The sequence below is a fragment of the Macaca nemestrina genome, chromosome 1, assembly GCF_043159975.1.
Source record: "Macaca nemestrina isolate mMacNem1 chromosome 1, mMacNem.hap1, whole genome shotgun sequence".
Taxonomy (NCBI): domain Eukaryota; kingdom Metazoa; phylum Chordata; class Mammalia; order Primates; family Cercopithecidae; genus Macaca; species Macaca nemestrina.
Genome location: NC_092125.1, coordinates 224,523,616 through 224,547,815, shown reverse-complemented (window position 1 = coordinate 224,547,815; position 24,200 = coordinate 224,523,616). Strand labels below are relative to the sequence as shown.

General features: G+C 46.8%; 1 protein-coding gene across 3 annotated transcripts in view; it reads left to right on the top strand.

Moving 5' to 3' along the window:
- The first annotated feature begins 262 nt into the window (after positions 1-262).
- LOC139355294 (solute carrier family 25 member 33) overlaps positions 263-24,200 on the top strand; it is a 45,117-nt gene continuing 21,179 nt past the window's right edge. Inside the window, exons 1-2 of one of the 3 annotated variants that reach the window (XM_011736854.3) lie at positions 263-503; positions 16,563-16,742. In XM_011736854.3, the coding sequence (XP_011735156.1) occupies positions 448-503; positions 16,563-16,742 (236 nt within the window). In that variant the 5' untranslated portion in view covers positions 263-447. The other 2 variants (XM_071101190.1, XM_071101182.1) reach the window with 2 other exon arrangements.

Below are 24,200 nucleotides of genomic sequence, written 5' to 3'. Positions count from 1 at the left end.
ACTGCCTCCACGCTCCGGCCTAGGCCAGCCCCTCTCCCCAGTCATCCGCTCGGGGCTGGCTCCGCCCCAGAACTGCGCAAACTCCCCGCCCACATCTGCTTCCTAACCAATGGGCGCTCGAGATTTGGGCCCACACCCCCGTCACGCCCCGCCCCAGACTCGCGCGCCGCGTGTCGTCACGGCCCGGCCCCCGCCACGTGACGGCCGCGCGCCGGGCTCTCGCTCCCCGCCGGGCTCGCGCCTCAGAGGCCGGTGAGGCGCCGGCGGCCACGCCGCGGAGGGCGCGGGCCGAGCAGAGCCGGGCGTTGAGGCCCGCGCGCGCATGGAGGCGTTGCCGGCAGGCCCCTGAGGGCAGCGGGGAGACACGACCCGGCGACCTCGCGCATCCCTCGAGCCGCCACGCGCTCTCGCCACCGGGCGGCGACGGGCCGCGGAGCCGGAGCGGCCATGGCGACGGGCGGCCAGCAGAAGGAGAACACGCTGCTTCACCTCTTCGCCGGCGGGTGAGTTTCCGGGCCCAGCCGCGCGCCCCGCCGCCTGCGGTCCCCTCGGCCTTCGTCCCGGGCGCGGTCCCAGCCTCCCGCGGCGGTTACCGGCCCTCCCCGGGCTACGGCGCCGGCGCCCGGGAGGAGGAAGTCCCGGCGTCGGGGGCTGGTGGGCAGGGCCAAGGGAGGGGGTCGGGCCTTCCTCACCCCCTATCCTGACCGCAGCCCCCAGGGCGGCTGTGCCCCGCCGCCCGTCCTCCCCGCGGCGTCCCCAGCTTTTTCCCATTCTGAACAGTCAGTGGTCGGTGAGTGTTGCTCGGCGGCGGTCCTGCCTGGACGCTGTGGCGCGGTCCCCCTCCCCCGCCCCCTTCTCCCGGGGCCTTTCCCGAAGCGCAGCGCCTCAGAGCCCGGGGCAGGATCGCTGATGCTCGGGTGTGCCCGAGGTTCCTCAGGGCAGTGCGGGAGGTCATCCGGACGGGCAAAATGGTCTGCGGACGTTGGACGCCAGCAAGGCCTGGATGGTGCTGGGGAACGGTGATGCTGGCGGCCACACGCGGGATGGCTAAGCCTGGGACCCGGACTAATATGAGGTCTGGAAGGTGTGTTGAGACACTTCTCGCCGGCTGGTGGACGCTTCCAACGCCGGAGACCGCAGAATTGTAAGGTGTTCGTTGTTTTGAAAGCTGCATTAGGTCTATGATCAGGCACCTTTTTTCCAGCGGAGACAATGCATTTTTAGGAGGTTGAGTTCTGCGGTTAGGAAGGGAGATGATTTTTACCTCCCTGCCCCTCACCACCTCCCCCCTTCCTCCTCCTCCCCCCTGCGAGAAGGTAAAATATTTTTGAGTATTAGTAATTTTCTTTTTTCCTTTATCACAGCCGGTGGCTTGGGGTCCTTTCGGAGTCTTCCAGATGTTTGGGGTCTTAATTTGAGTACCTCATGGGCCTGGCACAGCAATTTTTGAGTGTAGGATATTTTGCATAAAATAGTTTAACCTGGATGATCATCTTGGCTTGAGTAGTTTAGTTGCAGCCTGGATTCCTACCTGGATATGTTCCTTACAACAATGGTTGAGAAACTTACCTTCGAAGATGATTGATGAAAGCGTCCCTGACCTTTTTTGTGCTTGTATTGTGGGCAGTCACCAGGTTACTTTAACCAAAAACTTTGGTGGGTCTTCATAGATAGGAAGAGTTTCTCATTCATCTTTTCCCTGTCATTCCCTTGCAACCCTTCCCTCCATGACTCCATTGAGACTTCCTTTGTGTCTTTTTGTTGTTGTTGTTGTTGTTTTGAGATGGAGTTTCGCTCTTGTTGCCCAGACTGGAGCGCAATGGTGTGGTCTTGGCTCATTGCAACCTCCGCCTCCCAGGTTCAAGCAATTCTCCTGCCTCAGCCTCCCGAGTAGCTGGGATTATAGGCATGCACCACCACGCCCGGCTAATTTTGTATTTTTAGTGGAGACGGGGTTTCTTCATGTTGAGGCTGGTCTCGAACTCCTGAGCTCAGGTGATCCGCCTGCCTCGGCCTCCCAAAGTGCTGGGATTACAGGCGAGAGCCACCGCGCACGGCCCTTTGTTTTGTTTTGTTTGAAAGGGAGTCTTCTTTTGTCGCACAGGCTGGAGTGCAGTGGTGCGATCTCTGGGCTCGCTGCAACCTCCGCCTCCTGGGTTCAAGGGATTCTCCAGCCTCAGCGTCCCGAGTAGCTGGGATTACAGGCCCCCGCCACCACGTGCGACTAATTTTTTTTTTTTTTTTTTTTTTGAGACAGTCTCACTCTATCTCCCAGGCTGGAATGCAGTGGCGCCATCTCGGCTCACTGCAAGCTCCGCCTCCCGGGTTCACACCATTCTCCTGCCTCATTCCTCCAGAGTAGCTGGGACTACAGGCGCCCGTTAACCTTTTGTATTTTTAGTAGAGACAGGGTTTCACCGTGTTAGCCAGGATGGTCTCGATCTCCTGACCTCGTGATCCGCCCGCCTCGGCCTCCCAAAGTGCTGGGATTACAGGCGTGAGCCACCACGCCAGACTGAGACTTCCTTTCAGAGTAACACAAGGGGGAAGCTTTCTTAAATTAAGCCACTCTATATAAATTTGTCTTTCTTGGGAATTTTAAACAAGTTGGCCATTTTTTTTTTTTTTGGTCTCACACGTTTTTTAAGCCAAGAAGGAGCATTAAAAAAAAAAAAAAAAAAAAAAAAAGAATTTCTGCTCAGTGATTTTGACTTACTGTTTTTAATGAGGTGGTTTTTGTTTTGTTGTGTGTGTTTTTTTGGGGGGAGGGGTTTTTTTTTTTTTTTTGGTTTTTTTTTGAGACAGAGTCTCTGTCACTCAGGCTGGAGTGCAGTGGTGCAATCTCGGCTCACTGCAAGCTCCGCCTCCCGGGTTCATGTCACTCTCCTGCCTCAGCCTCCCGAGTAGCTGGGACTACAGGCACCTGTCACCACGCCTGGCTAGTTTTTTGTATTTTTAGTAGAGACGGGGTTTCACAGTGTTAGCCAGGATGGTCTCGATCTTCTGACCTCGTGATCCGCCTGCCTTGGCCTCCCAAAGTGCTGGGATTACAGGCATGAGCCACCGCGCCCGGCCAGTGAGGTGGTCTTTTAAATTTTTTCTTTGTATTCCAAGCCAGGAGAGTTGCTTGTGGAGAAACCTCTGTTGAGGCGCACTGTGAAATGGATGGCCCTGTCTTGTTGAATCTCCCTCTGTACCCTTCACTGTGCCCTCTGGCTGCCAGATTCTCCTGCTAGGGCACTAGCCTTTTACCTTGTGATGGAGTAAATCTGCAGTGGCCAGCAGAGTTCTCCTGCTTGATTAAGATGTAGGTAGTTTATTAGGATATCGCCTGAAGCCATTGTATTTAACAAGTTTCCCTTCCTGTATTGGCAGCAGTTTGAGATTCAAGAAAGAAACGACAGCTTCCAAAAGGATGTTTTCAGAGTAACTAATTGGATTTTGATCCACTCTCACTAGCCTAAAATATTTTACTTCACTTTCTGTTAGGGAAGAACATGAAAGGAGCTGAGTGTAAAATGGCTGTATTGTATGGTTAAAATGAATCCACCCAGAGGTCCCACCTACTTCGGTGGAATATGTGCTGCTTTGCTCCAAGTAACTAGTTGCCACGCCACTGTTGTTAAGCTGGCGTGTTTCCAAAAAACGAGGTGCACTTCCTTTGAAAAGAAGTCAGAGCCCCTACTTTAAAAATCTGTCACATTTCTCTTGTTTATTGAATAGCCATTGGAAACTATAACAGCAAATAAGTTTAATACTGTTGCAAATTAATGATACTGAACAAGCGTTTCTTTTTTTTTTTTTTTTTTTTTTGAGACGGAGCCTCACTCTGTCGCCCAGGCTGGAGCGCAGTGTGCAATCTCTGCTGACTGCAACCTCCGCCTCCTGGTTTGAAGCGATTCGATTTGCGTGCCTCAGCCTCCCAGGTAGCTGGGATGTGTGCCACTACGCCCAGCTAATTTTTGTATTTTTAGTAGAGATGGGGTTTTGCCATGTTGGCTAGGCTGGTCTCGATCTCCTGACCTCAGGTGATCCACCCACCTTGGCCTCCCAAAGTGCTGGGATTATACAGGTGTGAGCCACCACGCCCTGCCTGAAAAAGTGTTTTATTTTATTTTTATTTATTTATTTTTGATACAGAGTTTCACTCTTGTTGCCCAGGCTGGAGTGCAGTGGTGTGATCTCAGATCACTGCAACCTCTGCCTCCCAGGTTCAAGCGATTCTCCTGCCTCAGCCTCCTGAATAGCTGGGATTACAGGTGTGTGCCACCATGCCTGGCTAATTTTTTAATTTTTTTTAGTAGAGACGGAGTTTCACCATGTTACCCAGGCTGGTCTCCTACTCCTGACCTCAGATTATCTGCCTACCTGGGCCTTACTTCCCTAAGTGCTGGGATTACAGGCATGAGCCACCACACCTGGTCGATTAAGTAATTTCTTTCTAATCTCCTATCATTGCTAATTTTTTTGCCATTATAAATACCTAGACATCCTGATGTCTACATGTGTGCTTTATTTCCTTTAAATAAACCAGTACAAGTACAATTGCTGAGTCAAAGGTTTTTAAGGTTTTTGGTACCTACACAGCACATTCATAAACTGTCTTTCAGGGTGAGTGAGTTCTGCATGAGCTTACCTTATTTATTTGATGTTTACTGCCTTTAGGGTTTCTGCTGTCTTCTGCTTTCTTCCCTCTTACCCTCGCATCTGGGTGATATTGTTAAAAAAAAAGAAAGAAAGAAAGAAAGAAAGAAAGTACTCAAGCACATTTTATTGTACAAAACCTGTCTTTTTTTTTTTTTTTTTTTTTTTTAGATGGATTCTCTCTCTGTCGCCCAGGCTGGAGTGCAGTGGCACATTCTTGGCTCACTGCAGCCTCCACCTTCCGGGTTCAAGCAATTATCCTGCCTCAGCCTCCCTAGTAGCTGGGATTAAAGGCACATGCCACCATGCCTGGCTAGTTTTTGTATTTTTAGTAGAGATGGGTTTTACCATGTTGGCCAGGCTGGTCTCAAACTCCTGTCCTCAGGTGATCCGCCCACCTTAGCCTCCCAAAGTGTTGGGATTACAGGTGCGAGCCACTGGACCCAGCCCTGTCATTCCTTTTCTGTTGTTTAAACCACCTCGTCAAGAAGAACTCAGAAGTGCTCTGAGGTGGCCCTTCTGTGTGTAGGCTTGATTTGCTGAAGACGAAAATCGTATAAATTTTCCCCATCAAATAGCATGGGGGTTCTGGTTCTGTTAGTGTTAGTGATGTCCTTCATATGCTGGGCAGGCACTTCACATAGCACAGTGCCCATTTAGATCTACCCAGTACCTGAAATAGCTGGGCTAAGCTGTCCTTAGATTTAGAGGTTGATCCTGGATTAGTTGCTTTGGGTCTTATTTTTATGGCATGCTTTTTTGTTTCATCATCCTAGCCTTTAAAATGTATTTTGATGGGAATATGGTATCTCTTTAAGATCTTAAACTAGGGCCGGGCGCGGTGGCTCAAGCCTGTAATCCCAGCACTTTGGGAGGCCGAGACAGGTGGATCACGAGGTCAGGAGATCGAGACCATCCTGGCTAACACAGTGAAACCCCGTCTCTACTAAAAAATACAAAAAAACTAGCCGGGCGAGGTGGCGGGCGCCTGTAGTCCCAGCTACTCGGGAGGCTGAGGCAGGAGAATGGCCTGAACCCGGGAGGCGGAGCTTGCAGTGAGCTGAGATCCGGCCACTGCACTCCAGCAAGGAGGACAGAGTGAGACTCCGTCTCAAAAAAAAAAAAAAAAGATCTTAAACTAGGACAGGCGCGGTGGCTCACACCTGTAATCCCAGCACTGTTGGAGGCCGAGGCAGGTGGATCACCTGAGGTCAGGAGTTCAAGACCAGCCTGGCCAACATGGCAAAACCCCATCTCTACTGAAAATACAAAAATTAGCTGGGCTTGGTGGCACGCGCCTGTAATCCCAGCTACTTCGGAGGCTGAGGTAGGAGAATCGCTTGAACCTGGAAGGCGGAGGTTGCAGTGACCCGAGATCGCTCCACTGCACTCCAGCCTGGGGGACAGAAAGAGAGAGACTCCATCTCAGAAGAAAAATAAAAAACAAAACAAAAAAATTAAACTATAATAAAATGCAGATATTTTCAAAATTCAGTTTTCCCACCTAGTATGGGCAGCTGTTGCCAGGTGTACTCAGGTACTTTTCCCTACAAATTAAATCTTTATTGGGTGATGGTTACTTTTTTTTTCTTCTTCTTTTTTTTGAAGAAGCATCTCTCTCTGTGACCCAGGCTGGAGTGCAGTGCCATCTTGGTGCCATCACTGCAACCTCCACCTCCCGGGTTCAAGCAATTCTCGTGCCTCAGCCTCCCAAATAGCTGGAATTGCAGGCACGCACCACCACGCCCTGCTATTTTTTGTATTTTTAGTAGAGACTGGGTTTCACCATGTTGGCCAGGCTGGTCTCGAACTCCTGACCTCAGGTGACCTGCCCACCTCAGCCTCCCAAAGTGCTGGAATTACAGGCGTGAGCCACCGAGCCCAGCCAATGCCAGGTTTCAAGTAAAACTTTACAAAAATTTACAGTGTATACAGAAAAGCACCTAGTGTTTTTCAAATAGCACGATAGAGGTAGCAGGTGAGGCCGGGCACGGTGGCTCAAGCCTGTAATCCCAGCACTTTGGGAGGCCGAGATGGGCGGATCACGAGGTCAGGAGATCGAGACCATCCTGGCTAACATGGTGAAACCCCGTCTCTACTAAAAAATACAAAAAAAAAAAACTAGCCGGGCGCGGTGGCGGGCGCCTGTAGTCCCAGCTACTCCGGAGGCTGAGGCAGGAGAATGGCGTGAACCCGGGAGGCGGAGCTTGCAGTGAGCTGAGATCCGGCCACTGCACTCCAGCCTGGGCAGCAGAGCGAGACTCCGTCTCAAAAAAAAAAAAAAAAAAGAGGTAGCAGGTGAAATGGCGGTTACCAAACCTCCAAAGATTAGGATTGCAGGATGTCTGGCAGTATCATTTGTTGGCAGAATGTGGATAAGCTGTGAGCCTGGCAAGCAGTTTACCATCAGCGGGGTAGTGATTATTATCAGAAAAAGCATACAGACCTTGGTTTTAGTGCCTGATATGCATGTATGCATAGGGAACAGAGGCTCTTGTTGAAGACAGTTGGTTTTTACAAATTTTCCTTGATAGTTTAAACTCAGAGTTAAAAAGCACAATTCTGTGTGCATAATTTAAAATTTTATGACTTCTGATCACATAAAGATACTTCTTAAAAATCCCAGTATATATTATAGTAGTAATGTTGTAGTTTTACTCTGCTGTCAACTGGAGGTGAGGTGCCTAAGCCACAAGGGGAAAAATTAAACTAGGGCGGCATGGGTGTAAAAGGATTAGAAGGTTAACTATATCTTCATGTAATAAATATAAGACTTCAGTTTTGGAAAGGAATAATGAGAGAAGATAGAGGAATGGGGAGGGGAGTGGGGTTTTTTTTGTTTTTTTTTTTTTTGAGACGGAGTTTTGCTCTTGTTGCCCAGGCTGGAGTGCAGTGGTGTGATCTCGGCTCACAACAACCTCCGCCTTCCGGGTTCAAGCGATTCAAGGGGAGCCTATTTTTATCTTTTAAGAAAAGGAATACATAGACCAGGTGTGGTGGCTCATACCTGTGATCCCAGCACTTTATTTTTATTTTTATTTTTTTTTTGAGATGGAGTCTCACTCTGTTGCTCAGGCTGGAGTGCAGTGGTGAGATCTTGGCTCACTGCAACCTCCGCCCTCCGAGTTCAAGCAATTCTCCTGCCTCAGCCTCCTGAGTAGCTGGGATTATAGGCGCCTGCCACTGTGCCTGGCTAATTTTTTTTTTATTTTTTTATTTTTGGTAGAGACGGGGTTTCGTTTCACCATCTTGACCAGGCTGGTCTTGAACTCCTGATCTCGTGATCTACCCCTCTCGGCCTCCCAAAGTGCTGGAATTACAGGCGTGAGCCACCTCGCCTGGCCAATTCTAGCACTTTAAAAGGAGGCCGAGGCAGGTGGATCTCTTGAGGTCAGGAGTTCAAGACCAGCCTGGCAACATGGTGAAATCCCATCTCTGCTAAAAATACAAAAAAATTTTAGCTGGGCATGGTGGCGCAGGCCTGTAACCCCAGCTACTTGGAAGGCTGAGGCAGGAGAATCGCTTGAACCTGGGAGGTGGAGGTTGCAGTGAGCCAAGATCACGTCACTGCACTCCAGCCTGGGTGACAGAGTAAGACTCCGTCTAAGAAAAAGAAAAGGAATACGTAGTTAAAAACGTAAAAGGTGCAGAAAAACTTCAATTCGTAGTTTCTTTTTAGAAAATTAGTCAAATAGACTTCAAAGAGTATCCCTTGTGACTACTTTTAGACATGTAGTTTAACCACTGTTACTAGCCTTCCTGCCACTGGATTCAAATCCTTCAGATGTTTGCTATGAATGGAATATCCCACAAAGAAATTTCTTTTACTTTTTTTTGAGACGGAGTCTCGCTCTGTCACCCAGGCTGGAGTGCAGTGGCGCAATCTCAGCTCACTGCAAGGTCCGCCTCCTGGGTTCATGCCATTCTCCTGCCTCAGCCTCCCGAGTAGCTAGGACTACAGGCGCACACCACCATGCCTGGCTAATTTTTTGTGTTTTTAGTAGAGACAGGGTTTCACCGTGTTAGCCAGAATGGTCTCGATCTCCTAACCTCGTGATCCGCCTGCCTCGGCCTCCCAAAGTGCTGGGATTACAGGCATGAGCCACCGCGCCCGGCCCCACAGAGAATTTTCTCTGCACTTTGGCATCAGTGACTGACTAGAACACTGTTACCTTAGGAGCAAAATTAAATTAACGTCCAGGATGTTTACTCAGAACTGTTAAGACAAGCATAAGTCCCAACTGGCCTTTGGAAGATTATTTATATTAGTAAAACTCTTTTTTTTTTTTTTTTTGAGACGGGGTCTGGCTCTGTCGCCCAGGCTGTAGTGCAGTGGCAGGATCTCAGCTCACTGCAAGCTCCGCCTCCCGGTTTTACGCCATTCTTCTGCCTCAGCCTCCCGAGTAGCTGGGACTACAAGCGCCCGCCACCTCGCCCGGCTAGTTTTTTGTATTTTCTGTACAGATGGGGTTTCACCGTGTTAGCCAGGATGGTCTCGATCTCCTGACCTCATGATCCGCCCGTTTTGGCCTCCCAAAGTGCTGGGATTACAGGTTGAGCCACCGCGCCCGGCCAAAACTCTTTAACTGCTTTCTTGAAAAGTTTAGGTATACATTTTTTTTTTTGACTAGGCTCGTTTAGGGGGCATTCAGTTGCAAGTAATAGAAGATTCAACTTCAAACTGGCTTGATTATGGGTACAAAAACCTGAACTCTAGAAGGAGCGCAGGCTTAAGGTGAGGGCTTAGCTGAGCAGTTCGTCAGTGTCACCAGGAGGGGCCCACCCATGCCCGCTTGGCCTCCAGTAACTTGCTTCATTGTAAGGCTGGCCCTGCTAGCCACAGAAGGGCTTCCAGTAGCAGCTCCTTGTATTTCTCCCACCATTGAGCAAGTCTTCAGGGTAATTCTGGACGCACTAAGACATGTACCCCTTGCTCTAAACCAGTCATTACTCCCAGGGAAATTATGCTGAGTACTTGGGCTGAAATCATATGCTCATCCCTAAACAGATTACAAGGCAAAGTGGATGTTATGATATGGACGGGCTTCAGTGAGTCAGGCCAAAACTAGACATGAGTTCAATCCTGTCCACACTGTGTGGCTTAAGAAATTGGGGATCTTGGCCAGGTGCAGTGGCTCATGCCTATAATCCTAGCACTTTGGGAGGCCAAGGTGGGCAGATCACCTGAGTCAGGAGTTTTGAGACCGGCCTGGCCAACATGGTGAAACCCCGTCTCTATTAAAAATACAAAAATTGGGCCGGGCGCGGTAGCTCACGCCTGTAATACCAGCACTTTGGGAGGCCGAGGCCGGTGGATCACGAGGTCAGGAAATCGAGACCATCCTGGCTAACACAGTGAAACCCCGTCTGTACTAAAAATACAAAAACTTAGCCAGGCGTGGTGGCGGGCACCTGTAGTCCCAGCTACTCGGGAGGCTGAGGCAGGAGAATGGCGGGAACCCGGGAGGTGGAGCTTGCAGTGAGCCGAGATTGCGCCACTGCACTCCAGTCTGGGCGACAGAGCGAGACTCTGTCTCAAAAAAAAAAAAAAAAAATACAAAAATTAGCCAGGCATTGTGGTGCATATCTGTAATCCCAGCTACTCAGGAGGCTGAGGCAGGAGAATTGCTTGAACCCAGGGGGCAGAGGTTGCAGTGAGCTGAGATTGCGCCACCCTGGGCAACAAGAGCGAAACTCCGTCTCAAAAAAAAAAAAAAAAAGAAATGAGGGATCTTGCTAAGACAGAGGAAGAGGGGGATGGATGCTGGGGAGGCAACCAGCAGTGCCACCAATCCATTATATGGTCTTCAAATAGTACCCATTTTATTGGTCTAGAGCAGGGTTTCTCAACTTTGGTTGGATGATTGATTGTGAGGGATGGGCTGTCTTGTGTATTGTAGGATGTTTAGCAGCATCCCAGGCCTCTACCCACTAGATACGAATAACACCCTCTCTCCCATTTCAAAACCCAAAATGTCTTCAGACATTTTGTTACTGGGGTGGGGACAAAATTGCCCCAATTGAGAACTACTGGTTTAGAATAGTGGCCTTCAAAGTTTTATTTTATTTTTTCAAGTTTTTGTGGGTTTCTTGTTTGTTTTGGGTTTGTTTGGTTTTTTTTTTTTTTTCTCCCTTTCTGTCACTCAGGCTGGAGTGCAGGCTCACTGGATCATTGCTCACTGCAGCCTTGGTCACTGCAGCCTTGACCTGCCAGGCTCAAGCGATCCTCCCACCTCAGCCTCCGGAGTAGCTAGGTAGCTGAGACTAGAGTAGCTGGGACTACAGGTGCATGCCACCATGCCTGGCTAATTTCTGTAGTTTTTATAGAGATGGGTTTTCACCATGTTGCCCAAGCTGGTCTCAGAATTCCTGAGCTCAAGCAGTCTACCTGCCTTGACCTCCCAAAGTGCTGGGATTACAGGTGTGAGTCACTGTGCCCAGCCATGGCCTTCAAACTTTAATCATACACTGCTATGATTAAAATGTTTGTGCATATCTTATGTATAATTATATTACCCTATTACTTTGATACATATTATAAGACCTATACACAAAATAGAAATTAAATGGGCTGGGCGCGGTGGCTTATGCCTATAAACCCAGTACTTTGGGAGGCCCAGGCGGGTGCATCACCTGAGGTCAGGAGTTCAAGACCAGCCTGGCCAACATGGTGAAACCCTGTCTCTACTAAAAATACAAAAATTATCCAGGTATGGTTGGCACACACTTATAATTCCAGATATTCATGAGGCTGAGGCATGAGAATCGCTTGAACCTGGGAGGCAGAGGTTGCAGTGAGCCAAGATCACGCCACTGTACTCCAGCCTGGGTGACAGAGTGAGACTCTGTCTCAAAAACAAAAAACAAACAAAATAGAAATTAAATGGTGGAGGTTATAAACAAAATGTTATTTCTTTCTGTATGCCAGTAGGTCATGGTGCACATCTCTTAAGAGTATGTAACCCAGTTTGGAGATTCCTTGTCTAAAATACTGCTTCCCAGTCAGATTAGTTAATTTTCCAACTATGTGAGGCTAATGCTGTGTCAGCATGTAACTGGCGGTTGAATATGACTTTTCCTACTGTCTGAGCACTGGCTACTGGAGCCCTCAGATGAACCAAGAGGATCCTAGTCTAAGACTTAGGTGGAAGAACCTGCCCTGCTGCCATTGACCAGACTGTTTATGAGAGAAGAACGGTTGTGGGTGTCAACACTGGGGCCTGTGGGCAGAGAGGATTTTCCTATTATTGTCCCCAACTCTATCCCCAGCCCTTAGTAGGTCTGGGCTACAGACTGAGAGAGCTTGTAAGACAGGGAGACTGGTAGCTTACTCTGTGGCCAGATGCCTCCTACAAGTGAGAGGCTGGTGCATCAGCCCAAGCCAACAGGATGAGAAGGAACTGGGTGGTGTGCTTGGGAAGGACACTCAGTGACTCCCACTTTGAGCCAATCTTGTTAACTCCTAGAGGTCCCATTGCCTTGATGTCAAGGAGCATGGGGACCAAAGGAAGGGAAGACACCTAGTTCTGCCCACAGGCTCCCCAGGGCAAGTAAGGCAGAAAAGAGATGGGTGGATGAACTGCTGGTGGGATCATTGAGAATTCCCAGTGTTGAGACTCATAGTAGGTTGAACGCCATCTACAATGAAATAACATTCACCAAGGCCTCCAGTACATCACAAACCTTTTTTTTTTTTTTTTTTTTGATACGGAGTCTTGCTCTGGAGTGCAGTTGTGCAATCTCGGCTCACTGCAACCTCTGCCTCCCAGGTTCAAGCGATTCTCCTGCCTCAGCCTCCTGAGTACCTGGGATTACAGGAACCTGCCACCATGCCCAGCTAATTTTTGTATTTTTAGTAGACACAAGGTTTCACCATGTTGGTCAGGCTGGTCTCTCAAACTCCTTACCTCAAGTAATCTGCCTACCTTGGCCTTCCGGAGTGCTGGGATTACAGGTGTGAGCCACCATGCCCGACTTATTTATATATATACTTTTTTTTTTTTTTTTTTTTTTTTTGAGATGTGGTCTCACCCAGGCTGGAGTGCAGTAGTATCATCTCAGCTCACTGCAGCCTTGACCTCCCTGGGTTCAGGTGATTCTTCTAAGTAGCTGGGACTACGGGTGCACACCACCACACCTGACTAATTTGTTTTTATTTTTGTAGAGATGGACTCCAGCCTGGGTAACAGAGCAAGACCCTCTCTCTTTAAAAAAAAAAAAAAAAAAAAGTGAATGTGGCCTGCCACCTTGAAAGAGGTCACTGATTCACTGTTACTAGGGCATTTGCTGTTTTGGACAAACATACCATCCTTTGATTAGCGGCATAGACTTGGATGACGGTTGGCCAAAGTAATGAGTGCAGTTTCCTTAGGGACAAAGCAAAGGTGGTTGACCTGTATGGTATTTGAACTTACTGGCTTTCTATGAAGATTTACCCAGAAGCTCTTTTTTTCAATGATTTGGAGTTACGTTATTGAACACAAATAGATTTCAGGTATTTCTTTATTTTACTATGTTGCTGGTAAGTTTTTCAGGATCTTTAAATGTTATACTTTTTAGGCATGTGGTTATTATGACAGGTAAGAATATTTTGTATGAATAGACATGGGTTAGAAAGTTTTTACGTCTAACATTTTTATTTTTATTATTTATTTATTTATTTGTTGAGACTGAGTCTTGGCTTTGTCACCCAGGCTAGAGTGCAGTGGTACGATCTCAGCTCACTGCAACCTCTGCCTCCTGGTCTTTTTTTTTTTTTTTTTTTTTTTTGAGATGGAGTCTCGCTCTGTCGCCCAGGCTGGAGTGCAGTGGCCGGATCTCAGCTCACTGCAAGCTCCGCTTCCCGGGTTTACGCCATTCTCCTGCCTCAGCCTCCCGAGTAGCTGGGACTACAGGCGCCCGCCACCTCGCCCGGCTAGTTTTTTGTATTTTTAGTAGAGACGGGGTTTCACCATGTTAGCCAGGATGGTCTCGATCTCCTGACCTTGTGATCCGCCCATCTCGGCCTCCCAAAGTGCTGGGATTACAGGCTTGAGCCACCGCGCCCGGCCACCTCCTGGTCTTAAGCCATCCTCCCACCTCAGCCTCCCGAGTAGCTGGGGCTACAGGTGCACATCACCAAACCCAGCTAATTTTTAAATGCGTGTTCTTGGTAGAGACAGGGTTTCGACCTGTTGTCCAGGCTTGGTCTCCAACTCCTGAGCTCAAGTGCTCCACACTCCTCGGCCTCCTAAAGTGCTAGGATTACAGGCATGAGCTGCCATACCCGGCCACTTCTATCTTTTTTTAAATATTTCTTATTATAGCCTATTTTCTTTAGATATATTCTAGTGCTTAGAGCAAATTACACAGACCACTATTAAGCTAGGCCCACAACTTGATTAAAAATAAAAATAGGCCAGGCGTGTGGCTCACGCCTGTAATCCCAGCACTTTGGGAGGCCAAGGCGGGTAGATCACTTGAAGTCAGGAGTTGAAGACCAGCCTGGCCAACATGGTGAAACTCCGTCTCTACTAAAAAATACAGCTGAGACCTGTAGTCCCAACTACTCAGGAGGCCGAGGCACGACAACTGCTTGAACCCAGGAGGCGGAGGTTGCAGTGAGTTGAGATCGCACCACTGCACTCCCAGCCTGGGTGACAGAGTGAAACTGTCCCCCCAAAATAAATAGGTAAATAAATAAAATAATCCCTCATGGGGATTTTACTTCATTCATTACTTTCAGAGTCTGTGTTAGGTACTAGGTTTGCTTCTAGATTTCCAACATTTGCCTCTCGTGGAATAGGGAAACTGCATAAACATTCTTTATGTCCAGGCCTGTTTTTCCTTCCTGTTGTTACTTTTCCCAGGCGGAGATGCTGGTGCTCTATCATTTTTATTGACCCACCTATTTTATGCCAGGTGCCTGGTATACTCTAGTTGCAAGAATGTATGAACTGCTTTTCTCCAAGGAGCTCCCAGTCTAGTGAGAAATACTTTTTTTCAAATACTTAGAAATCTTGGAAGACATTTTCCTTGAAATCTCAGTTGAATAATTCATTTGCTTAGTAAATACTGTTTAGGAACTTGTTGAGCCCTGATGCCAGGGATGGAAAGATAAGTAAGGCCCTAGGTGTGGATCTTGAGGAAATCATCAGATTATAGAAGGATGTTTTCCAGAGTGAGGCGTAGGCATGGGTGAGGATGAGTCTATGGCCCTTGACATTGTTAATTATAACTAGCCCATCAAACATGTTATTTCACTGGTAGTATTGTTTAAGAGATGATGGATGTTAAGTATTTTAGGATAAATAAGTGAGTTGTCTTGAAGAAAAATATTTAATAGTAATTCAGGTAATATCTCGATATGAATATGTTATAAGGGTAATACTCAAATGATTGGCTTAGGGGAACCCTGATCCAGAGAGACAGTGTGCGAGGTGAAAACACAGGATTAACTGATTAGTTGTGAATGAGGGAAACACAAGGACTTCATTGTTGAAAGTGATTAATCAGATTTTTTTTTTTTTTTTTAAAGACAGTCTTGCTCTGTCACCCAGGCTGGAGTGCAGTGACACAATCTTGGCTCACTGCAACCTCCGCCTCCCACATTCAAGCTATTCTCCTGCCTCAGCCTCCTCAGTAGCTGGAATTACAGGCATTATAGGCAGGCGCCACCAGACCCGGCTAATTTTTGTATTTTTTTTAGTGGAGATTGGGTTTCACCGTGTTGGCCAGGCTGGTCTCGAACTCCTGGCCTCAGGTATCCACCTGCCTCAGCCTCCCAGGGTGGTAGTATTACAGATGTGAGCCACAGTGCTTGGCCGAAAGTAATTAATCAAATTCTAAGAAGGGTCTGTATTGGGGTAAATATTGATTTTCAAAATAGTTTATTCACCTGAATGAACTATTTTGTTTGAATGTGCAAAAATACTTTTCTAGAGTATTCATTGCAGCATGGTAGTGAAATTGGAAATGACATGAATGTCCAACAGTAGGAAATTGTTTAAAATCTTATCAATCGATAAGGTAGAGATAGTATGAAGCCATTGCAAATGATGAAGCAGGTACATAATTTGCCATAAAAGGGCACTCAGAATACCTAGATACTGGGAAGGGGTTAGGTGAAAATGGCAAGAATGGAAAGCCCCAAAGAATGTGCTAACGTGGGAATAGTAGTTATCACTTTAGCTCTGGGATTTCAACTTTTTTTTTTTTTTTTTTTTGAGTTGGAGTCTTGCTCTGTTGCCCAGGCTGAAGTGCAATGGAGAGATCTCCACTCACTGCAACCGCTGCCTCAGCCTCCTGACTCCTGAGTAGCTGGGATTACAGGCAGACACCACCATGCCCGGCTAATTTTTATATTTTTAGTAGACATGGGGTTTCGCCATGTTGGCCTGGCTGGTCTCGAACTCCTGACCTCAGGTGATCCACCCGCCTCAGCCTCCCAAAGTGCTGGGATTACAGGTGTGAACCACTGCAGCCGGCCAATTTCAACTAATTTTATTAATCTCTGTTGTGTTCTAGCTTCCTTTTTTTTTTTTTTTTTTTTTTTTGAGACGGAGTTTCACTCTGTCACCCAGGCTGGAGCGCAGTGGAGCGATCTCGGCTCACTGCAAGCTTCACTTCCTGGGTTCACGCCATTCTCCTGCCTCAGCCTCCTGAGTAGCTGGGACTACAGGCGCCTGCCACCGCGCCTGGCTAATTTTTTTTTTTTTTTTGTATTTTTAGTAGAGATGGGGTTTCACTGTGTTAGCCAGGATGGTCTCCATCCCCTGACCTCGTGATCCGCCCACCTTGGCCTCCCAAGTGCTGGGATTACAGGTGTGAGCCACTGTGCCCAGCGTGTTCTAGTTTTAAAGAGAGAAAAGCTAAACTTCGCATTCCATTGTGTAGAGAATAGTATAGCTTCTCTGATCTGCTTTGATCCCTTCTTACAGGTGTGGAGGCACAGTTGGTGCTATTTTCACTTGTCCACTAGAAGTCATTAAGACGCGGTTGCAGTCTTCGAGATTAGCTCTCCGGACAGTCTACTATCCTCAGGTTCATCTGGGGACCATTAGTGGAGCTGGAATGGTGAGACCAACATCTGTGACACCTGGACTCTTTCAGGTTCTGAAGTAAGTTCAGTCTCTATTCAGTCTTCTTTGCTCCTGCCACCTGCACACCCTGTACCACCACTGTCAACCCAGAATGTTCATCAGGCTTATCAAATGTGACGTTCTGTTTGCATAGCCTTGGTCCTAACTTAAGAATTAGGTTACTTTACCAATACCTTTGAGCTGTGACCTTGCTCCCCTGGCAGCGGGGGTCCCAGTGTACATGTGACCATCATCCAGGGTAGTTAGAGTAAACCTAGCAAAGCAAACCAAAAATCCACGTGTAAATTGTTGCATCACATTGTCGCTCTTGCTCAAAGCTCTTGAGGGAAATGAAGAGGTGGTAGAGTAAAATTTTAAATTGCACAACAGAAGAGTTGTGAATATTTTATTTTATTTTATTTTATTTATTTTATTTATTTTTTTTTTTTGAGATAGAAGAATCTCGCTCTGTTTCCCAAGCTGGAATGCAATGGTGCGATCTCGGCTCACTGCAGGTGATCCGCCCACCTCGGCCTCCCAAAATGCTGGGATTACAGGTGTGAGCCACCGTGCCCAGCCACAAATATTTTTAAAAGAAACAAAAATTTTTTTTTTTAAGATGGAGTTTCGCTCTTGTTGCCCAGACTGGAGTACAATGTCGCCATCTCGGCTTACCACAACCTCCGCCTCCTGGGTTCAAGCGATTCTTCCACATCAGCCTCTCGAGTAACTGGGATTACAGACATGCGCCACCATGCCTGGCTAATTTTGTATTTTTTGTAGAGATGGGGTTTCTCCATGTTGGTCAGGCTGGTCTCAAACTTCCAACTTCAGGTGATCCGCCCACCTCAGCCTCCCAAAGTGCTGGGTTTACAGGCATGAGCCACCATGCCCAGCCGTGAATATTTTTAAAATAAACAAAAATTTTTTTTTTCTTTTTTTTGAGATGGAGTTTCGCTCTTGTTGCCCAGACTGGAGTGCAATGGCACGATCTCGGCTTACCACAACCTCCGCCTCCTGGGTTCAAGCGATTCTCCCGCCTCAGCCTCCCGAGTAGCTGGCTGGGACTACAGGCACCCGCCACTAAGCCCGGCTATTTATTTTGTATTTTTAGTAGAGATAGGGTTTCACTGTGTTTGCCAGGATGGTCTGGATCTCCTGACCTCGTGATCTGCCTGCCTCAGCCTCCCAATTTTTTTGCTTTTTATTGGGAAATATTTTTAAATGTATAGGAAAGTTATATTTAATAAAATGGGTTTTAAAGTTTGTTTTATACCTGAGCTACCTGCCCATTTTATTATTTTTACTGTTAAAAATAATTCATTTGCTTATAAAGTAGCTAAATATTCTTAAGTCAAATTTGGCGTATCAGTCTATGCTTAAGGTAAAATCAAATTCAGAAGAGAACTGATTGAGTATCTGATTTTTAGCTCAGGACCTTGTACTTTGAGATGCTCTATAAATAATAGTTGAGTTTAGCTGAGCATGATATTCAAATGTTTGAAACTGATTCTTGGGCAAGAGTATTCAAGAAAGACATTCATCAAGAAAGCTATCAGTGTAGAGATTTATTTGGGAAATGTTAGAAAAAGAAGTAATAAAATGGAGATGCTCTGTTTTAAAAACCACACATTTAACACTCTTTTTTTTTTTTTGAGACGGAGTCTCGCTCTGTCACCCAGGCTGGAGTGCAGTGGCGCGATCTCCACTCACTCACTGCAAGCTCTGCCTCCTGGGTTCACACCATTCTCCTGCCTCAGCCTCCTGAGTAGCTGGGACTACAGGCGCCCGCCACCACGCCCAGCTAATTTTTTTGTATTTTTAGTAGAGATGGGGTTTTACCATGTTAGCCAGGATGGTCTTGATCTCCTGACCTTGTGATCTGCCTGCCTTGGCCTCCCAAAATGTTGGGATTACAGGCATGAGCCACCACAACCAGCCACATTTAGCACTTTTAGGCACAATTTAGATGAGGCAGGATGAGTTGGAAAGTGCTTAATTTATGTTTAGGTACGTTTTGTTTGTAAAACCTAACTATGAATCACTCGGGCATTCATGCCAAATGTGTGCAAAGGTACATCTAAGCTTACTGAGCAAAACTGAATAGCAAGACTAGATGTCAAGGACAAGTGAGTGCATCAGAAGCCCAGCAAGGGAACAGGAGAGATTGGTGTCCAAAACTCCAGGAGAATTGGGGTTTTTGTTTGTTTGGTTTCTTTTTTGAGACAGATTGTCACTCTGTCACCCAAGCTGGACTGCAGTGGTATGATCTTGGCTCACTGACACCTCTGCCTCTTGGGTTCAAGCGATTCTCCTGCCTCAGCTTCCCGAGTAGCTGGGATCACAAGTGTGCACCACGATACCTGGCTAATTTTTGTATTTTTGGTAGAGACAGGGTTTTACCATGTTAGCCAGGCTGGCCTTGATCTCCTGACCTCAGGAGATCTGCCTGCCTTGGCTTCCCAAAGTACTGGGATTACGGGCATGAGCCCCTGCGCCTGGGTGAGAATCAGGTTTTTAAATTAAATGCTAAGAAGAGGAGTGGAGACACTGAGTGAGCAGGAAGGTTGGGGGTGGGTACAGGAGGGACAGAAGCACAGAGATGTGGAGGGACACTTTGCTCTCAGGACAGATCTGAGTCCATGGCCCCCAACAAGACAGGACGGTGAGAACCCTCCTGCTTTGCCTTTTCACATGCTTAGGCAGTGCCAGTATCCTGGTGACACCTTTCTTCTAAGGAACATGCAGTGCTTTGGACATAAGGAAACTGAGACAGGTAATGTTACTTCAGTAACATTCAGAATGAACTTCCTCTTGCCAAATAACTCATGACTAGTGAATTTGGATTTACTGTAACTGGGGAACTGTTACCCAAAAGTGTGGGTGTCAACAGGGCCAAGCATGGAAGGTAAATGGGAATGTTTCTCCATTTTAGGTTTTACAGGATATGTGGGTTGAGTGTCACTTATCCGAAATGCTTGGGACCAGAAGCAATGTGGATTTCGGAGTTTGGAATATTTGCATTTCTTTCACCATCATGTTGTCACTCAAAAAGTTTCTGATTTTAGAACATTTTGGATTCTTATGGCTTTCTAATCTCCAGTAAATCCACCCCCCCGTAAGAGATACCGTGTGTGTGTGTGTGTGTGTGTCTGTGTGTCTGTGTGTCTGTGTATGTGTGTCTGTGTGTATCTGTTCCCTCCCGTCAATTAGGGCAATTGTTTAGTAAAATTTAAATCAAAGAAAAAAAAGCCACTCCGTGTTTTAATACAGGAACAACTTCCACACCACACAAAAGACAAACTATTTTCGTTACAGGCCCACCGGCTTCATTGGTTAACACAGCCACAGCTCACTTAATGAGCCATCACTTACATATGAATACTTTAATTTCTTTTTTTTTTTATGAGACAGAGTTTCACTCTTGTTGCCTAGGCTGGAGTGCAATGGCGCAATCTCGGCACAACCTCTGCCTCCCAGGTTCAAGCGATTCTCCTTCCTCAGCCTCCCAAGTAGCTGGGATTACAGGCATGTGCTACCACGCCTGGCTAATTTTGTATTTTTATTAGAGACAGGGTTTCTCCATGTTGGTCGGGCTGGTCTCAAACTCCCAACCTCAGGTGATCTGCCCACCTTGTAGCTGGGATTACAGGCATGTGCTACCATACCCGGCTAATTTTGTATTTTTATTAGAGATGGGGTTTCTCCATGTTGGTCAGGCTGGGCTTGAACTCCTGACCTTAGGTGATCCGCCCGCCTCGGCCTCCCAAAGTGCTGGGATTACAGGCATGAACCACCGCACGCAGCATGAATACTTTTAAAATCAGTTTATTTTATTGATATCAAAATACAAACAATGGCGTTATTAAGTAAAATTTTAGTTATAATGTTTTGTTAGGAAGGTGTTTGTAAAGTGGCATTTTTCACCCAAGAGCTGTTGTATTTAAGCTTTATTTCCTCAACTTTATTACATATTTTAAAAATTCGGGGCTGGGCACGGTGGCTCATGCCTGTATTTCTAGCACTTTGAGGGGCCAATGCAAACGGATTGCTTGAGCCAGGAGTTTTGAGACCAGCCTGGGCAATGTGGCGAAATCCCATCTCTACAAAAAATGCAAAAAATTAGCTGGGCATGTTGGCATGCACCTATAATCCCAGCTACTCAGGAGGATGTGCTTAGGAGTTGAGTATAACTGAGCATGATACTCAGATCTCTGAAACTGATTCTTGGGCAAGAGTGTGTTCAAAACAGACATTTATCAAGAAAACTACTTATCAGTGTAGAAATGTATTTGGGAGCCGGGCATGGTGGCTCACACCTGTAATCCCAGCACTTTGGGAGGCTGAGGCGGGCGGATCACGAGGTCAGGAGATCAAAACCATCCTGGCTAACACAGTGAAACCCCGTCTGTACTAAAAATACAAAAAATTAGCCGGGCGTGGTGGCAGGCGCCTGTAGTCCCAGCTACTTGGAGGCTGAGGCAGGAGAATGGCGTAACCTGGGAGGCGGAGCTTGCAGTGAGCCGAGATGGTGCCACTGCACTCCAGCCTGGGCGACAGAGCAAGACTCTGTCTCAAAAAAAGAAAAAAAAAGAAATGTATTTGGGAAATGTTAGAAAAAGACTTAATAAAATGCAGGTGCTCTGTTGCAAAAACCACACATTTAGCACTTTTAGGCACAATTTACATAAGACAGGATGTCCTTGAGCCCAGGAGACCAAGGCTGCAGTGAGCTGTGATTGTGCCACTGTACTCCAGCCTGGGCAATAGAATAAGACTGTGTGTCAAAAAAAAAAAAAAAAGAAAGATTCTCTCACACAAGTATTTAATAACTTTCAAGTAAAGGACTACTTTAGAAAAATTGTGGGTACGTAGTAAGTGCATACATTTATGAAGAAAACTCCTTTTAGGTAGTAGTATTTCATTGATTTTTCACAACCTTAACAGATTAGTACTCAGGTGTGATATTACCTCTATTTTAGAGAAGAGAATATGCAGGTTAAGAGTTAAGTGACATGCCCAAAGTCATGTTCAAAGTATATCAATCTTGTTTCTAAGAAAGACTTGAAGCCGCTAAAGTAAAGTAAGAAACGAACAAGCCCCAGACACAAGGCTGAGCCTCTGCTGCTTCTCTGCGAAGGCAGCAGCAGTTCCCAGCTCAGAGACTCCTAGGACTACACCCTCCTGCCTCCGTGGCTATTGCTTCTGTTTCCTTTGCTGTCTTACAGCCTTACAACCTCTGGCTGTTGGAGGGTCCAGGGCCCAGACCCTGGCCTTCTCTAGCTACTGCCACTCCCTCTGTGGGCGCACTTAGTTTCATGGCTGTAAATACCATCTGTAAACTGGCAGCGTTTCTGCTCTGAGCCTCACACGCTCCATCCGGCTGCCTGTTTGACAGCTTGGATGTTTATTAGCCATCCAAGAGTAACATGAGCAAAACAGAACTCCATAAAACCTGCTGTTCCCAGAGTCTTCGCTGTCTCTGTTAGAGGCAGCTTCATCTTTCCAGCTACACAGATCTCAAGCCTCATAGTCATCCTTGGATCTTATTTCTCAACCTTGCAGCAAAATCCTATCAAGTCTATCTTTAAAATAAATACAGAATCTGACCCCTTTTCACTACTTCCTCCACCACTGTCCTGATGGAAGCCACTGTATCTCACCTATATTGGTGCATTCGCTTCCTGACTGCTCTGTTTTGAAAGCTTGCTGTCCTCTACCCTCAGTCTGTTCTCAGCAGAGCACCCAAAGAACCCTCTGCTCAGATCCTCTGTTCAGAGTTGCTGTCTCCCTCTGGGTAAGAGCTACAGCTATCCCTGCGGCCTACTAGGCTCTACACGATTGTCACCCTTCCCATTACTTGACTTTTTATTTCTTATTTTCCCCTTTGCCCCTCCAGCCTCCTTTTTGTTCCTTTAAAAGGCCAGGAACATTTCCCACCACAGGGTGTTTGCAGTAGACATTGTCTGCATGGCTGACTTCCACTGTTATCGCCTTGCAGGAAGACCCTAAAGTGAACATGCTATTTAAAATCAAACTCTCCCCAACACCCCAGCCTACCTTCCTGCTGTATTTTTATCCGTCACACTTACATCCATCAACATACAGTGTAGTTTACTTATTTATATTCTTTTCTCCTTCTTCACCACCCCCTCCAATGGGACTTCTTTGGAGGTAGTGACTTTGGTTTGTTTTGATTACTGAAATCATCCCCAGGCATCAAGAATGTTGCCTGGCACATAGCAAGCATTCCATACAAATTGAACGCATGAGTTTTGGTATGTCAGGAAGATACTGCATAAAAAGGGCTTAACACCCTCCCTCCATGTAAATAATAAAAGCTTCTGTCATTATAATAGCTACTGTCTGCTTTTAAACACAAGGTTGTTTTTGGTTTTTTTAACCTTAAAGTCTTTTATCTCTTAATAGAGGCCAAAAAAGGGGAATATCATATTGCGTAATTCTCATATGAAGAAAGCGTACTTACTCTTCAGGGGAAATGTGTATCTTTTCCTGTTAATAAGTTCTAAAAGCAGAGTCTGTAACTTAGGACTTACATAAAAACAATATACCAATGTAGGAAGCTTTAGAGTGGCTTAAGAGAGGGTGGCTCCTTTACAGGCTGCTACCATGTGTGTTGAAGCCACCATCCTCTCTCACCTGGGTTATTGTACAGCTTTCTGGTTCTTCATTAACCATCCCTAAGCTAACAGCACGATGGTTTACAGAGAGGGTCTTTATCTAGTAAGTGATCAAACAAGAACAAGGGTACAGGCTTTGGTCTTATCTACAAAGCCCATGTTAGTTTCCTGTTGACATTTTTGGAAGACTGTGTGTTTATCAAAAACCCATACAAGGCTGGGCGCAGTGGCTCATTCTTGTAATCCCAGCAGTTTGGGAGGCCAAGGCAGGTGGATCACCTGAGGTCAGGAGTTAGAGACCAACCTGGCCAACATGGTGAAACCTCATCTCTACTAAAAATACGAAAATACATGGCAGCACATGCCTGTAATCCCAGCTACTCGGGACGCTGAGGCAGGAGAATCACTTGAACCTGGGAGGTGGAGGTTGCAGTGAGCCAAGATCACGCCACTGCACCCCAGCCTGGGCAACAGAGCGAGACTCCATCTCAAAAAAAAAAAAAAGAAAAGAAAAAAAACCCATGCAAATAACATGGTCATTCGTTTAAAAGTTGTCTGCTTATGGCCGAGCGCAGTGGCTCATGCCTGTAATCCCAGCACTTTGGGAGGCCGAGGCGGGTGGATCACGAGGTCAGGAGATGGAGACTATCCTGGCTAACACGGTGAAACCCCGTCTCTACTAAAAACACAAAAAATTAGCCAGGCATGGTGGCGGGCGCCTGTAATCCCAGCTACTTGGGAGGCTGAGGCAGGAGAATGGCATGAACCCAGGAGGCGGAGCTTGCAGTGAGCCGATATCGCACCACTGCACTCCAGCCTGGGTGACAGAGCAAGACTCCGTCTCAAAAAAAAAAAA